The 18,339-nt window shown below is 35.2% G+C and overlaps 1 protein-coding gene across 1 annotated transcript in view; it reads right to left on the bottom strand.

Annotated features, from left to right (window-relative positions):
- Positions 1-18,339, bottom strand: part of CFAP54 (cilia and flagella associated protein 54) — a gene marked incomplete at both ends in the record, with an annotated part of 104,621 nt that overhangs the window by 57,552 nt on the left and 28,730 nt on the right. The window contains 11 exons of the mRNA XM_079532996.1: positions 655-810; positions 2,266-2,413; positions 5,347-5,489; positions 6,021-6,206; positions 7,254-7,346; positions 11,038-11,211; positions 15,022-15,143; positions 15,227-15,304; positions 16,185-16,332; positions 16,992-17,120; positions 17,966-18,024. Of these exons, the coding sequence (XP_079389122.1) occupies positions 655-810; positions 2,266-2,413; positions 5,347-5,489; positions 6,021-6,206; positions 7,254-7,346; positions 11,038-11,211; positions 15,022-15,143; positions 15,227-15,304; positions 16,185-16,332; positions 16,992-17,120; positions 17,966-18,024 (1,436 nt within the window). The remainder of the gene's footprint in view (positions 1-654; positions 811-2,265; positions 2,414-5,346; positions 5,490-6,020; positions 6,207-7,253; positions 7,347-11,037; positions 11,212-15,021; positions 15,144-15,226; positions 15,305-16,184; positions 16,333-16,991; positions 17,121-17,965; positions 18,025-18,339) is intronic.

An 18,339-nucleotide genomic window follows, 5' to 3' on the forward strand; every position in this document is an offset into this window, starting at 1 on the left:
AGGACTGCTTAAAAATATATTGAGCTGATCAGACTTTTAAAAGAAAGAAAAATCTTTTCAGTATGTTCTAAAAATAAACATAAAAAATGTTGCAAGATTCTTCTGTATCCTTGTCGAAACTAAAAAGCCTGGTGTTTTAGAAATGACAGAAAAGCATTCAGGTACACTGTTTTCAAGGAGAAGAGATTTGCTTCTGGAAGGGGACTAAAACTATGGACTGTATTATCAAAACATTGAACAGCCTTCTTTTTGGAAGGACAAAATTGTACGTAAACCAAACATTTGAGAGAGAAAGAGAGAAAGAAAACGCTGCTTTTCTTTCTTCAAAATTGTTATTTGCAAATGGCATACGAGTAGAAGTTGTAGCACATTCTAATTTAAAAATACCAATGAATCATCCTGAAGAAATAATCAATATTCTGCATTTACTTTAGCATATCAGAGCAGAACCTATGCAGCTCACACTGAACATATGCACTAAGAACACATAAAACCAATAAAGGCTTTTGTTTCAGCAGCCTCTCTAGAAGTAGAAGCTTAGATATTTTGCTGTCTTACCATACACTCTATTTTAAGTTTAGATTGAATCACTATTTAAGTTTAAATTGAATCACGGGAATTGGGTGTAAGAAGCTCTGTCTTAAATGCTCTCACCTGAACTACTGGCACTGCAGAAATCTTGTAATAAATAATTGGAGCAAGGAGACCATAGCATTGTACAACAGACTGCAGTGCATAACTTGCATCATTCAAGAAATTACTAAGTTCAATTGCCACAGTCATTCTCTCACATTCTGCTAATCTAGCAACCTATAGGTGAAAAAAATATATATATAAAATTGATTCAAATATAAATACCACTGATTGAAATCATTTAAAATCATTTCAGAGAGTGAAAGAAGACAGACATTGGACTAGATGTCAGGAAGAAATTCTTTACTGTGGGGGTAGAGAGACACTAGAACAGGTTGCCCAGCGCAGTTGGGCTTCCCCTCCCTGGAAGCATTCAAGGCCAGTTGGGATGGGACTCTGAGCAACCTGGTCTAGAGGAAAGTGTCCCTGCCTATAACAGAGGGTTGGAACTAGAGATCTTAATGGTCCCTTCCAACACAAACCATTCCATGATTCTATGATTATTACAATTTAAGAAGCAGAGTAAGCAGCAAGAAAGATAAAGGTTTAAAAATCATGCAATCATAGAATTACTAAGATCGAAAAAGGCCAAAAGCCTCAAAGATCATCTAGTTCAGTTGTCCACCTACCACCATTATGTCCACTAAATTGTGTCCCTAAGCACTATACCTTCCCTTTCAGTAAACACCTCCAGGGAAAGTGACTCCATCACCCCTGTGGGCAACCTGTTCCAATGCATTACCTCTCTTACAAAGAAAAAATTTCAACCCAAACCTCTCCTGGTGCAACTTGAGGCCATTCCTTCTTGCCCTGTCACTGTTACATGGGACAGGAGGTGATCTCCACCAATGAATTTTCAGTTAGAAGTATATAAACAAAAACTGTATTAGTGATTCTAAAAGAAACCACTTGTCTTGAATTAATTTTTCCCGTCGGAATTTATCAATACAATGCCTTGATAGCTATCCTCATAGTGGCTGGAGTGGGAATTTCACATGCTAAGATCTCTGAGTAGGTAAGGGGAAGACAACAACAACTTCCAGTAATCTGCTACAGTTGTTGTACTTGTGAACAGATCCAGTAAGGCCATAGTACAACTGAATACTCAGCATGTATAAGAGACAAACAATTAGCTGAGTGGAATAGTAATAGAATAATACAGAAAGCAAAAACAATAGAAACTTAACATGCATAAGACAGCCTGAAATAAGCAAAAAGAAGGTTAGCAAACCATGAAACTTTGTTAGAAGTTCAATAACAATGAAAATATAAATTTTGAATAAATATTAAAAATTAAAGAACCTGGAAGCCAGTTTGTGGGACAAAACCAATAATGATTATACCTCTTTCATAAAACACAGCGTAACAACACTGAAGAAAAAAAATTTCCTCAGTTGGAATCACCGGGCTCTGGATTAGGATATTAATGAGCAAGTAGCTACTCAGAATTTTTCCTCTAGGATGCAAAGTAACCAGGAGCAACTAAAATATTTCAGAAAGGAAGACAATAATGCAACAGAAAATGAAGTACTCTGCAAATTAAGACTAGTACATTGCAGAACTTTGGAATGATGAAATTATGCTCATCAGAAGGGAAAAAAAATAAAGTATATTATTTCATGCTACACATACTTGTTCCTTATAAAGTATCTCATTGCAATAAATGGAATCACAGAAGAGTGCTCCTTCCATGACATTAATGTCACAAACAGCAAAAATATTCCTCAGAAAGAGATACAAGGTGATAGGAGAGGTCTGAGATATAGCCTCGAAACGTAACCTACAAAACAAAAAGGCAAAAGAATGGTAAAAGCAGGATGCTGATGATTCAGACACCTCATGCCTGAAATTACATTACACGAAAATGCAATCTTTAATAGTAGAATGATAGACAAAATGGATTGCTGTAGCTGCTGCTGAAAATGAGACTTACACATAAAACTGAAAAAAAATTGCTTCATATTTCTAGCTTAAAAATAAATAAAAGGAATAAAGTTTATTTTCAAATTGTTGTACTCCTTCTACTATACTAAAGTACCTTTTCCTTAGTGGGATCATCTGATACAGTGAAACTTGCTTTGGAAACTTGGGATGCTATAGCTTACTTAACTGTCTTCTTTAACATGCTATTTTTCTGTACTGACAATGATGGATGCAGTTGTAAGGTACAATTCTGATATTAATAGCAGACTCCTTTTCATCACTGAGATCTGTATTACAAGTCTCAAAATGCCATTTTTTTTCTTCTGCCTTTTTTTTTTTCCTTTTGGTTTGTTTTGTGGGTGTTTTTTCTTTCCTAGGAGTAGGGATGTATTTGTCCTTTTTATTATTCTGGTTTTTTCCTCTGTGTTGTTGTTGTTGTTGTTATGTTACTTTTTACAGCAACAATTCCATCATTTTGAAGCATAAGAATCAAATTTCTACTTCTCCTTGACCACATTTCCTAAGAGAGACTAGAACTCAAAAAGGAATAACAAATAGACACATTCCCATATTTGACATTACCAAGATATTAACAGGGCTTCTGTCTGAAATAGGTATCTTCCTTTCCTTCCAGCTCCCTCTACTGTCTCTTTATGCTCCCTGCGCTGTCTAGTCTAGTCAATTTCCTAGCTACCAAGCAGTAAAACTGAAACTGTCTTGTTTCAGGTCCCATCATGTAACTTTGAGACTCTATCCTGTTTTAAAAAACATATAATAATAATAACAATAATAATAATAATAATAATACAACTTAACTATCAGAAAAGCAAAATCCCTGACCTTTTTTGCATTTAAAGTTTGCTCTTTGTTTGAGCAGACTTTAATTCAAATGTTACTTTTATAGTAGTATGTTCTTAAAAGTAAAAAAAAAAAATTAAAATAAAATGGAGAAAGTGGTGTATAATCAATAGATATCAAGACGTTATAATCACAATATAATCAAGAGAGTTAGGCAAAGTAGACAATGATAACAAAAGAGAATAAAATGGACGGCTTACCCTTTGGCTGGGCTCACCACAAAACACCAATAGAGGCAATCTCTAGAAGAGATCCTTCCCCACTGGTAGCCAGCTCTTTAATAGGTCTAGAAGGGGTGGAGCCTGGCTCCACCCCTTCCAGCAGCACAGGTGAATTGCCTTCACCTGTGCTCCCCTGGCTGGCTCATGGCTCACCTCAGGTGATCAATCAGAGGTTCAGGCCGTGACTCAGCAGTTCCCATACAAATGGTTAGGAAAAGAATAAGTAATGAAAAATAAGAAAAACAAAGTCATATTCACCTATGCAGACTGCAATTCGTGCATTGTTCCCAAACCACGGAAAGAGTTAAGACATAGATATAGTTATGGCATAGGATGTCTAGTGATTATCAGCCTGAGTCAAACAGTCCATGGGGCTGCCTGTAAATCCCCAGTGTTACATCAAGACCATCACAGTCAACTTGCATGGCTGGTATCAGACACAGTGATAGCATTGATGAATACAGAGGAGATACACCAGAGATATGGTTGAACCCCCCATAACCCCACTTAGATGCATTACCTATAACATGACTCAAGCACATACAAACCTATACTATCAGCTCACATTCAAACAGCAGAGAAAGCAGTGGGCTTTTATGCAAGTTTAACAAAGCAATACAGAAAAATCTCCAAATGTATTACATGCCTCACAACAGATGATTATTGGTTATTCTGTCTATAAGGTTTAAGTGGAGGCATTATGGCCAAACTGATAAAAAATTGCCCTAATATCTGTATCTTGAAACTAAGATCAATGTTTCATAGAACTATTAAAAACACATGCAGCAAGGATGTTTTTTGTTGTTATAGTTTCAGAACTGAGGCTGTCTGTTGAAACTGAAACTCAGAAGCTGCAAGATTAGTTATCTCCTTCACTGGGCTGCCAAAGCTTTCCTAATGAAAGAATTAGTCTTAGAAGAATTCAACGCAAGCAAAGAGGATTATCTGCTATCAGATATGTTGATGTTAATTTATTATTAAATTATAAGCAGCTGACCAATATTTTAAAGTAATGTTTTTTATTACTGTATTTCATATCTATTACTTCATACAACTCTCTTTTTTCTAACCAGGAATTAATTAAGTTTTGATTTTGCATTTTTAGCTATAGAATTGCAGTGAGTTCAACCACAGTATTTCCAGCTCGGCTTTGCTATCACAACAAATCCATATTATGACTAAATATTTGAATTTTTTTTTACAAAAATAAATAAATAAATAAATATGTCTTTTCCAAAGTACAGTAGTATATTTTAAAAATATTAATACATTTATATAATCAGCTCAAAACAACATTAGCAAGCATTTACCCAATTTGGGTGGTGTTCCAAGCAAAACATTTATAGTTTCTGAACACTACAGCTTCCATTATGGGAACTGAAAGTCAAGAACCCAGTTAATATTACATATTTTACATAGAATAATTTATTGTATGGTATGAATGGCCACTTTATTAGTATTTCCCAATTATCTAAAGCAATAAAACAACCATTATAAAGAATTAGGTGTGTAAATGCTACCATTTCCATAAATAACAAAAACCCTCCTCTAATTATACAACACTGTATCTTTACAACACATTTCACACCTTTTTTTGTCAAATGTTTTTCATACAAGGAGGCTGAACAAAATTTCACACCCTGGTACACTTCAAAATAAAATATGCACATCTATAATTAACTATTATTTTAATTTTGATTTCACCAGTTACCTCTTTTCAGATATAGTCAAAGTACTTCTTGCGGAAATAACAGCTGCATTGGTGGGCAGTGGAGAAGAATTTGAAACAAAATAATCCCACATCGGTGAAAATGCTCCTCTGGCTAACGTGTAGTTGCCAGTCTGATAGGCTACCTATAAATATATATATATTTATTTATTCAATTTTTTACAGGGAAAAAAAAATTAGATTTCATTTTATATACTAACCGCTAATTAAAACTAATCTATCACGTTTCTCTGGTCTTCAGATAAGCAAATATGATTACAAGAAAAAGAAAGGCTTTAAAACTCCCTCCCTTCAACATGAGTTTGCAACAGCTGTAAGAATATTCTCATGTATTGGAATAAAATACTTGTAGTAGCCATCTGATTATGCTAATACTACTTTCTCTTTAGAAGTAGGAAGGCAAAAAAGTTTCTTGACTATTAACCAAGGATTTAATATTCTTTTACGGAATGCTTTACATATATTATATTAGGTATCATATAAATATTATTTCACCTAGACTCATTTTACCTTTGTTACTTCTGCAGAATATTGAAATTCTGATTTGTGTTTTTGGCAGCACAGTATTGAGTTATGGCTAGAAATTTTAGGGTTACCAATGAAAAAAAACTAATTACAATCATGTTAAAGCTTATTACCAAACATTATAACCCTACCTGAGTTAGATAAGCTCGAACAGTAGTAGCAGAAAGAGGTGGATATGCGAGGATTGGCCTAGTTGTTTCCCCAATAGCATCACCAATAAGTTTTCCATCAGAAGAATATGCTGCAACAGCAAATATGTATTTCTCATTGGGATCTAAGCCTTGTATTTCCAAGAGGCTTTTTCCATCAGCCAGTATCTATGAATAAAAATATTTCCTGCTTACATCTTCAGAGTATGTCAGAAACAAAACTCAAACTCTATGCTTTTGTCCTTAAACAATTTATCTAATATTCTTGGATACAATCAAAACACAACCAGTACATAATTTCCACACAATATTGAGCTCTTGAAAACAGTGATAAAACAGTGAAATGAGAGGAGGAAAAGTATCAGTTCTCTCTGAAATGCAATTGATTGTACAAAGCACATAACCTAAAAGTTAATTACAAAGGCCTTTTGTCCAAGAGATTGCTATAGATAAAAATTACATATAGATAAAAATCTATAAACTACATATAGTTTTCAAATTTACACTATGAGCGTGCATGCTTGCAGAGATCACACTGGAGACATTCTTGTGCTGTGCATCCAGAGAAAAAGCATGCGGCTCTCCACCTTACATGCCACGTGCATATAATAGATAAGGACAGAGGATGGTTCAAGTTCCCTAAACATATGAAAATAGAAGTCAACCATGTCTGAACACATAACTTATTGAAGGATTTATATTACCTAGTTGCCAGAATGAAGAAGGACATTCTTACTATGGAGAAATAGCTGATAGATGTTAGAAAATTAACCAACATTAAAATTTTATATTTATCTTTTTCTGACTTCTTGAAAACAGAATAATGTCCAAGGTTCACTATAAATACCTCATAAAGATTCATTTGCTTTTCTATTTCTTAGCTCAAAGAAAACAAAAGACACACATGCACACCAAAAAAAGTGACAGAATTCTTTAACATGAAGGCCTTGAAAGCATTTAATTCCTTATAAAGGCTTCCAGAGTATTTCATGCCTTCTACCTAGCAAAGTTTCAGTATCTTAAAAAAAATGCAAAATGTTTGTCAAAGACTTGGCTAGTTACCTAATTTAAAAAAGACATAAATATATACACTTATAAAAGACGTGTGCAGGGGGGTCTCTTTTTGCTGCAATTTTTGTTTGTTATGTTAGTTGATTGGTTGGTTCGTTTTTAAGGATGAGAGAATGACCTGAATGGATTTGAGCTCTGTCTTACCTCTTCTCCAGCATTTGGAAGTTTATTGTTATTTAATCTTACTTTCGAATTATTTTCTCCTGCTACACAGCCCAAAATACTGTACCACGCAACCTTTAAAGAAAATGAGGACATAATAAGTTGTTTTAAAAACAAGTATACTACAGTGATGATGAAAGCAGAAGACCCTATTTTCCTGTCTTCTACCTTGTTCTATTCTATACCTCAAACATATCCCTAAGTATAAACTCAGTAAGTCATCTTGCTGATGTAAATTAACAAAGATCCCTTATTTGAGATTTGCAATGGTTTTCTTCTAAAATTGACATCTCATTCTGATTCAGCAAATCACTTGAGGAAAAATCCTTAGAAGAGAGCAAGAGAAATGTACACGCAAACCTAGCAACATTATCAAAAAGAACCATGTTCTTAATTTATATTGAAATAAATGCTTTTTCATGCCATTGAGATGCTGATAATCTCATTTGGTATATCAATCTAAATTCTTTAATGTCTGTAATCAAGTGAGAATGTGAGTATGTATACCTTGATCAGACATGCCCACTGAATTCGAACATTATCACTTTGAAGCAGCTCTGCAGAATTGGGCAGATGGCTTTCAGTAACTTCTCTTACATTAAACTTCTACTAAGTTGTACTAAATCAATTTGTTTTCAGTAGACCTCAGGTGGGACAGATGAGATCATTTATCAACATAAAAAATATCTGAACAACTGGAATGTTCATTTTTCTTGTGTTACATGTAATTTGTCTTGTAACAAATCTGGACTATTTTTTCAAAATTTCATATTGAAGTAGAGGAGATTATTTTCAGCAAAAGAATAGCTGTAATATCAGGAAGGTTAGAGATACTTTGACTTCCAATACAAGAACAATATATGCTTGACTTAATACTAGGTATCCATTTTCAATTAATAAGTTTATCATTAAAAAACAACTTTCCATGTTTGCTTAACAGCTACATATTTTTAGGGAAAAAAAAATCCTAAAATAACAGAGTCTCAAATTATAAGAATAATAATCACATTGCACCATCTACTGGCCCAATGCATTATATTCAATGCTCTGTATCAAGCAAAATAAAAGCTTTAACAGTTATTAATAAAGAACACCCAGACTTTAAGGAGAACCCTTTTTTTTTTAATTTATGTGCATTAAATGTAAAAATGAAAGACTTTTTCATTATCATTTTGTTTGAAATTTGCTAACCAAGCTGCAATTAAATTGTAAGTTTTAAAACAACTGTTCACAGAGGCATCATTAGTATTTTTGCTACAATTTATGTTTCTATTGGTTTTATACATGTTACAAAGCATGCTATTATTTTAAAGTAGCTTGCAAAATCAGTATGAAAAATTCTCTTTCAGGAAAACTGCAACTAGTGGAATTTTCATACATTACCCTATTTGGGCATTCTGGCATATGAAGAAGAATAACATGATCCAGAGCAGTCAGCATGGATTTCCAAAGGGCAAATCATTGCAGACCATCATGACTGGTCTCTAGGACAAAATGGCTGGATTTACAGGTGAGATAGATGAGGGAAGAGGAATAGCTGGCCTTTACCAGGACCTTAGAATCATAGTCATAGAATTGCTTGGGTTGGAAAAGACCTTAAAGATCATCAAGTCCAACCACAACCTAACCATACTACCTAATTCTAACAACCCTCCGCTAAATTATGTCTCTGAGCACCACATCCAAACAGTTTTTACACACATCCAGGGATGGTGACTCAATCACCTCCCTGGGAAGCCTATTCCAGTGCTTAACCACCCTTTATAAAGAAGTTTTTCCTGATATCCAGCCTAAACTTACCCTGACGCAACTTAAGGCCATTTCCCCTCATCCTGTCACCAGTGAGATGAGACCAACCCCGCTCTCACTGTAAGCGCCTTTCAGATATTGGAAGAGAGCAATAAGGTCTCCCCTCAGTCTCCTTGTCCCCAGATTAAACAGCCCCAATTCCTTCAGTCTCTCCTTGTAGGGCATATTCTCCAAGCCCTTCACCAGCCCTGTTGCCCTTCTTTGGACCTGCTCTGATACCTCACTGTCCTTTCTGTACTGAGGTGCCCAAAACTGAACACGGTACTCAAGGTGAGGCCTCACCAATGCCGAGTACAGAGGCAGGATTACTTCCCTAGTCCTCCTCACCACATCATTCCTGATACAAGCCAGGATGCCATTGGCCTTCTTGGCCACCTGAGCACACTGCTGGCTCATATTCAGCCAATTGTCCATCAGTACACCAAGATCCCTTTCAAGCAGGCAGCTGATGCTGCAAGGCTTTCAGCAGTCTTCTATTATTCTTATGACGAAGATAGGATGTACAAAAAGATAGATGGATAAAATAACAGTTGAAGTTGCTCCAAGTAGTTTTTTAGCATTCATACTCAGAAGATAGTAGCAAGTAGAGCACTTCATGAGACTATCCCAGGACCTCTCTTGTTCAATATGTTTAGCAATGACCTGAGAAGAATCAGAAAGTTTGCAGGCGATGCCAAAATTGATGGAAACAGTTGATACCTTGAAACTTGAGGGCAGGGTTGACATACAGTTCCCAAATCAGTGGACCAAGAAGCTCATGAAATTTAAAAACAACAAGCACAAAGTCTTGCACCTAGGAAGGAAGAATCTCTTGCAAGAACATAGGCGAGTGACTGGCAAGTTGAAGAGCAGCTTTTCTGAAAAGAATCTGGAGGCTGTGATGGACAAAAAGCTGAACATGAACCAGAGGTGTGCCATGGCCTGAAAGCAGTCTAAAATCATATTGGGCTATCTTAATAGAAATACAGTTAGGAAACTGAGGAAGAAGATCATCTCTGACTGCTCAGAACTTGTTAGCCCTACATGTAGATACTACAGCCTGGTTCCCTCCTGCCCCCACCATTCTAGTTAAAAAGATGTTGAAAAATTGACTTGAGTGATACAGCAGAGGGCCAGCAAGATGCTCAGAAGATGGAGAATTAGCCCTGCAGGAAGAGTCTGGGAGAGCTGGGCTTATTCAGCCCAGAGAAGAGATGGCTTCAGTGGATCTATCAGGAGTCGCTCATTGCTTGCAAGAAGGTTATGAAGATGTAGTCAGGCTTTTCACAGTAGTGCATGGTAAGATAATGAAAAACAACAGTCCTGAATTGAAGCAAGAGAGATTCCAGTTTTTCATAAGGAAAAAAATTTCTCATGAACAGTCTGACCACAGAAGTTGTGCAGTCTCCATCCTTAGAGATTTTCAGAACGGACTTGACAGAGCCCAGCAACATGGTCTAATTTCACAGCTGACTCCCTTCTGAGCAGAAGTTTGGACTAAAGAACTCTCCAAAGATACCTTCTGGTCTGAGCTGTTCTGACTTTACATACATGATAGGAGGTAGATTTTCTACCTGAGCTATGGCACATTAACACTTTATTAACAGAGCTTTGACTGTGGTACTTCCTTGCATCACATGACACAGCAGTCTTTCTTCTCTTCAGAGAGTGATTAGGCATAAGTCAATCCCTAGAAAAAGAGTGAACTTCTGACAATTATAATAAATGAGGATTATAAACCAGAAAAACCAAAGATGATATGCGAGATAAAGAAAGTTCAATATAAATGTGAAGATCAAAACAGTGACTCATGACTGAGTCACAGGATATAAAAAATGCATACTTAATTAAGTCGGGGTAGCTTAATCTTCTTGAGACTAACAGAGAAAAACTCTGATGGTACAGCACTGCTGAAACAACTTTTTCTCTCATGCATTATTTAATATATTTCTTCCACAGTCATTATGAAAAATGTTACCTGAACATCCGAGGAGAATGAGGCTGGTTTAAATGTCATGGAGCAATGTGATCTAGAAAGTAATAGAGGAGGAGGAGGAACCTTGCTTTTTTTCTTGCTGCTCATAAATTCTTTGAGACTGTGATACAATGCAGTTTGTTCAGCTTCAACTTGTTCGATTAAAGTTAGTGCCTCCTGTGATTTAAATTAAAACGAAAGAGAAAAACTATTAAAACAACAGCAGATGTAATAAACCGTTTTCAGAAAAAAATCTCAGATCAGAGAAAAAAAATCACTGCTACAGAGAGAAATTTTTATAGAGTTTCACATTCTCTTTTATCTTACATTAGTATGAATAGTATGTTGGTTGTGTATGCCTTACATATACAGATTAATTTTACATTGTACAATAAAGTGAATGCAGAGTTGTGTCTGAAAGAGGCAGGGATTTCCAATTTGAAAGAATCTACAGGAAAAAAGTCAGTTACGATTAATGATGATTAGCAGTTTAAGGTGAAGAGTGATTAGCTCCAAGAAGATATGAAAAAAGATAAACGACTTTTCTTTAGGAGAGAGCTGAGGACCTACCTGTGGCATTTTTGAGGACTCACCTTCTAGAAAGAAAAGAAATGATGAAAAGGGAGGAGGATGCAGTCATGAAGTAATTAGGGTTATGCCAGTTCTCTTGGTTAGCCAGAGATAGCTGAAAGCTAACTGATGATCCTAATTGCCATCATAATCTATTAGCAGTAGTCCAAAAACGTGTGGACCTCCTGCACATAGCAATTACATGGCTTACAGGGTACATTTTTTCCTAAGTGGACTGAATGGCAAATTGTTAGGTTTCTTTACTTTGTCTGCATCAACACAATAAAAGAAACATTGCTTTGAAATTTAATATTAAGAACTTGCTACATTTATATCTTGTAGTATCTGTTCAATGCAAATCAAAATCAAAAAGGTCAGCTCCCAGGGATGAAGAAATCAAGAAAGTCTTGACAAATTACATTTCTTTGGGAAAAATGCAACATCTTCTCATAATTAGAGGTTTTGTTTATACATTTATAGCACTGACTATACACTGGACAAAAAGTTTAGGCTGAATTGACTCTGGATGATGAACTGAAAAAGAAAATCCCAAGTTAGTGGTATTTCAGTGAGAGTCCTATATACTTGCACCTTAACAGTTCTTTGCTTCTGTCCTCAGACACTGATAAAGTCATAAGAACAGCCATATTGCTACAGGTCAACTTAGCCTCATACCTCATGTCCACAAGTGATCAAAAACTAAACTTACAGCAAAATGGGGAGTTAAAATTTAATAGTCTTAATCAGATCATATAGAATCATGGGATGGTTTGGGTTGGAAGGAATTTTTAAAATCTCTTGTTCCAATCCCCCTGCTACAGGCAGGGACACCTCCCTCTAGACCAGGTTGCTTAAAGCCCCATCCAGCCTGGCCTTTAATGCTTCCACGGATGGAACATTCGCAACTTCACTGGCCAACCTGTTCCAGTGTCTTACCACCCTCACAGGAAAGAATTTCTTCCTAATAACTAGTCTAACTTTTCTAGTTTAAAACCATTTGCCCTCATCCTGTCACCACATGCCCTTATAAAAAGTCCCTCCCCAGTTTTCCAGTAGGACCCCTTCAGGTACTGGAAGGCCACAATAAAGTGCCCACAGAGCCTTCTCTTCTTCTTCCTCATAGTGAAGGTGCTCCAGCCCTCTAATCATCTTTGTGGCCCTCCTCTGGACCCACTCCAATAGCTCAATGTCCTACTTGTGTTGGGTGCCCCAGAACTGTAAGCAATACTGCAGTGGGTTCTCATAAGAGCACAGTAATGGGCAGAATCACCTCCCTTGACCTGCTGGTCAAGCTAATCTTGATGCAACCCAGGATACAGTTGGCCATCCAGGCTGCAAGCACACACTGACAGCTCATATTGAGTCTTCAATCCCCAACATCCCCAAATCCTTTTCCTCAGGGGAAACACAGCTCATTCCCTTCTCCCCTCTCCCTCCACTTTCTGATTAGGGCTGCATCAACCCTAGTGGGAAATGTCTAAGGAAGAATATAAGATAAACAAGAAATTGAGTGATTCTTCCTCTTACACAACCAGACAACTTCTGGAGAAACTTCATTGCTTGCTTAAAAATGATACTTCTTTATGGCAAACTGTACTATGATAGAAATTTTAATTAAAAGGATCTTGGAATCATTCTTCCCTGAGGACATAATTCTTATTAGGGCAATCCACACTATCCCAGTGTGAATAAAGATAGCGCTGTGACTGCAAGAGGCACTGTATGACCTCTACATCATTAACTGAAGAACAGAAGGCAATAAACGTGGCAGTGTTACAAGAGGAAAAATAGTCTTATGATTGAAGAAGTTTCTGTCACAGACTTACTCTGTGGCACTAGCTTGATCTTGTTTATTTAGTTTAGAGCTGGACAACAAGAACTGTTAACGTATCCAAATCTGTAAAAGCCTGGATATCCAAGTAGCCGTAGAGGACAGGAAGGAAGAATGAAACAAGGGAGAGGAATCAAACAAAATGAAAGACACATAGTAATTTCAGTAATTAAACACTGTGATGTGGATGAGCATACACATACTACTCAGAAGTTTCCATACCTCTCCAATGGTTTGATAAATATTAAGAGGTTGTATGCATGATTTCCCAATAAACAGCAGAATGAGTATTTTTCTGTTTTGCAACATAAGTAAAGTTTTGTATTGTTAAAAACATCAAAATATACAAGTGATTCTATGTGAAGCTCTTGGATGTTCCACGATAAAAAGGCAAAAATTTCTATACAAAAGCATGAAAACAAAAACATAAATTTGCTGTTCATGAAGTGAGTACTCTCTACCTCAAACAGTACAAATATCTAAAATCACCATGTTAAATTTGTCCAAAGTTAATCTGGCATTTTCTGATAACCAGCTGCAAATATATAATCTTATCTACTCCCTTCTCTGTAAAGAGTGCATATAACAAAAATATAGGGAAGGTCAACATAAGGCCTATGCAAACATTTGTTTGGGATAACCATACATTTCTTGGGAATTCCTTTTAAGTCTTCATTGGTAACTACAGTTATAACTTTCATACCATATTACTACATCTGACATTCTTGCTAATTTAATCTAATATATTTTACAAATATATTAGACTTTTAGTGTCTCTTTTCTGAATGCGGTTTTTGCATTCAAATGAAATTAGCAAGTGTTCTAATTATCATACCTCCAAATTTGTAGCACCTATAAGAAAAACACTTTCTTGTAACTTCTTGTTTATTATACTTCTTCATATATTATATAACTGAATATTCAGACATGTATTGTACAGGCTATAGACATATTTTGCACCCCATTGATGAACAGTCAATTTTCATGAATAGACACGGGTTAAAAAAGTCACTAAGGTCACACAGTGGAAAGACTTCCACTGATTTTAGAAGACTTTGGAGGGAACCTGTGCACAATCTACCTTTAACCTCCATAGGTTCCAAAACCTCCACAAATTCCAAAACCTCCAAATTCTAAAATGTTTTTTTAATAAGTTCAAACAAAGCTAATTTCATCGTCACCAGATATAATAAGTTCAAAAAACTTACAGATTTTTAAAAAGAAGAATGTTGAAGGTTGCAGTGAAAAGAAGAAAACCTTCATGACATTTTGGCAAGGCCTAGGTGATGAAGTGTAGAAAATGGCAAAGTCTAGGTGATTAAGTATAGAAACAAAAGTCATCCCTTTCACGTTTCCTGTAACCTGCACATATGCACAAAATTTGAGGATATCCTCTCTCCCAGTTTAAGTCCCTTTATTTTTTCACCATGATGAAGTTTCTCAAGGAAAATTTGGCAACAGAAGTTGACAAAAACCCTCATTGTCCTTATAGCTCTTTCAGTTTTTCTTCTGTTTGTAAGAGTAATTCAAGTCTTAATTTTACGGAACATGGAAAATTGTGATATTGTGGTTTTTTTTTTAATTACCTGCAGTAACTGCCTTTGGGAATAAGTACTTAGGTTTTTAGGGAACATCTGTACAGCTTTTTCCATCAAAAAGATTGCTCTGGATAGCTTATTCTTCTTTATTTTTCCCATTATATCTGCCTCTGTAAAACAGATATTTTAAGACATTTATAAAACAGCAGTAATCTTTTATTATACTCCTAAAATCTTATTTAATAGGCCTTACCTGTTAAATAATGGGAATCTTCAATCTTCTTCACATGATACTCGCTGGACTTAAGATTTCTGCCATCCTTTTGAACACCTATCCAGGAAGCAAATCTTGAATAATTCATTCTGAGAGTGCCATTGAAAAGATTTCAGTGAGAAGGGTTAATACATAGCTCTGTAGAAAAGCTCTGTTCCACCATGTGCTCTTTATGTTGGTTCAAGGAGAACTTACTGGAAAGGCCACGCCAGTAACCCAGTCTCTCCCTTATGCTCTGGCAACTTTAGCAGTTATGCCAACATCACAGGAAAAGAAGGATCTAGTCTGATCATGGAGTACAATTCACAGGGGAACTCTTTTGTGTCAAGCTAATAGTAACTTTTAATTTAGAAAAATTACAAGAATGGAAGACAAAGTAACATTATTTGCAGGAGGCAGTTGGCAGGAGTTGGTATCTGCTGAAGAGATAAGAATCACTTCACAGGAGTAGAAACTGAGATTACAAAGAGCACAGAAAAGGGCCATAAAAATGATCAGAGGACTGGAACATTGGTCCTATAAAGAAAGGCTGAGGGAGTTGTGCTTGCTTAGTTTGAAGAAGGCTCTGCAGACATCTCAGAAACAGAAAAAAGAACACCTGCACAGTGTCTCTTACTGACACTGTAACTGAAAATATATTGAAACTGGAAAAAAAAAAAAAGAAAAAAAAAGAAAAAAAGACTATATAGGAATCGAATCTAGCAGTTCTTAGCAAAGTTTAACTCCCTTCATCTGTCTATGGATTAGAGATGAATATGTGGTAAACTGAAATTCTTAAAATATGGTATCCTATTTCTATCAGCATAAGGCACGCAAATTGCCTTATGTTGGCTCCTCTTTGGAAAGGAGATACTCTGTTATTTGTTAGTATTACAAAATATATTAACAGAGGACTGTAATCAAGCTATGATTATCATTTAGCGTTATGGCAACTTACCTTGTGTCAGTTTAAGAAGTTTCACGGCTATTCGATGTTGGGCTTGAATGAGCTCCAAATGTAAATCCATTAAAAAAATATTTCCTGTTCTTGTCTTATCATTACTCCATTCCAAAACAGAACTCAGATTCTGGCCATGTGAGCCCACCTAGTAAACAAAAAATGGTAAATAAGCAAACATGAGCTTATATCAAATGGTTTACTACATTTACCTTGATGTTTATACTGTTATTTCAGTAAGCTGACAAACCTTGAAATTATTCATAACTGTAGTATGCAATCATAAAAGAAGCATAGAAGGACAATGTCTAGAAAGAGAAGAGCATGGAGAAGGAGTGTACAAAAACTAATAATCAATAGGATATAGGAGTAATAATAAACAGGAAACTGTAGAAGATTTTGGTTTATTTTGTTACCAGACCATGAAACAAAGATTGAGTTGGCATAGAATGATAAAATTTAGAAAATCTAGATTCCTTCCAATGAAAATTACTTATATTAATGAAAATCTGCAAGCAGTACAAATGAAAATGATTTATTTTTCTTCAATATAGGAGAAAGTTACAAGTTATATCTATCTTCAAACAAAAATTGCAAGACCTAAAAGAGTTTGTAGTTTATTATGGAATGAGAAAATACTATGTCTCCCACACAATGATTTATTCTTTCTATCCTCTTCTTACAGGAGACCAGAAGATGAAGTTCATTTAATAATGCAAAAATAGTAGAAAATATGAGCTTTCAAAAAAAAAAATCCTATATACTATTTCTAGATTTAGTTGCAATACAGCTTTCTGTAGAATTTACCTTCGTACAGCAGTTGTCAAATACTGACTTTCCATCTGGTATGAAGGTCATTAAGCGAGATTTGTTCATTTCATTAATTGTTTTTTCAAGATTTTCATAAGCAAGCTGCAGTTGTTCTGTAGGACTTCTCTGAGATTAACACAAAACTTTAATTAATTTAGAATTTTCCCTAAGCTCTTAAAAAGAAATTTACTGTATCACAGAGCCTAGCTCACAGCAGAATGAAACTGAACTTAGAGAACTGAGTTTACAAACAGCATTTTCTTAAGTCATTTCATAATGTTTCATTAGTTATTAAGAAAACACTGTCATTTCAGAAACAAACAGCTTTAACTGTCACTGCACTGAAGATTCTCGGTGCGTGTAGGCATTAAGACATAGTACTAATATATATATATATATTATATATATAATATATATATAATATAATGATAAAATTTCTGAATCCTCATACTGATGCTTTTACTGTGTTTTATTAAGAAATTTTGGCTTTTTCCTTTGACATCCCAGCACAGTGGTGAGCACTGACATACACTGGATACACTGAACAAAACAAGGATGTTCCATCTGTTCCACACCAGTCTTACAAAACAAACTAACAAAAGCACAACTCTAGGTATTTCCCCAAATAATGCAAAAACTAAAGTCTGTGCGATGCTAATAGTAAGTGTTATTAAACCTTTAAAAGCAGGTACTAAGCACTGACATGAAAGAGTATAAAGTGGAAATCAGTATGATCATGCTGTAAAAAACATTTCAAATAAGATTTCATTCATATTACTGTTTATTATAAAAGATGACACAAATATTTATGAATTTTATTTCATTCAAAAAAACTTTTTCTTCCTCTTCACTATTCTCACTATACGAATCATTTCAGCTTTATGAAATTTAAAATGAGGAGGCTATAAGTGGAAATAAGTGTTCTTATGCTATTCAAAAACATTTATTAGTGAAAATGAAGTAGACATTACCATTAGTATTTCAGGAATGTCACAGGTTTCATCTACAGAGAGAATTACACTTCTTTTCCCTTTTTTGTAGAAAAAAAAAAAAAATCAGAAAGTAAAAATGAAACATGCTGAACTTTAGTACTGTTCAATTAAATTTACCACTAATTTAAAATCTTGGTAATTCAGTTCTTCAGTACTTGGCCATTAATTATACTGTTTCTCAACAAGGTTTTGAGAGTTTAAACACCATAGTTACCTATGTACAATTATAATGATTCAGTATATGATTATTGAATAAGGTAGTATTTTTAAGTATGCCCCATATTTCATAGTAACATTAGATCCAAGCCAATGAAAACTGGACTCGTTCCATAGTTCCTCTCTCTATGATACGA

This window comes from Tetrao urogallus, assembly GCF_951394365.1.
Source record: "Tetrao urogallus genome assembly, chromosome: 1".
Lineage (NCBI taxonomy): Eukaryota > Metazoa > Chordata > Aves > Galliformes > Phasianidae > Tetrao > Tetrao urogallus.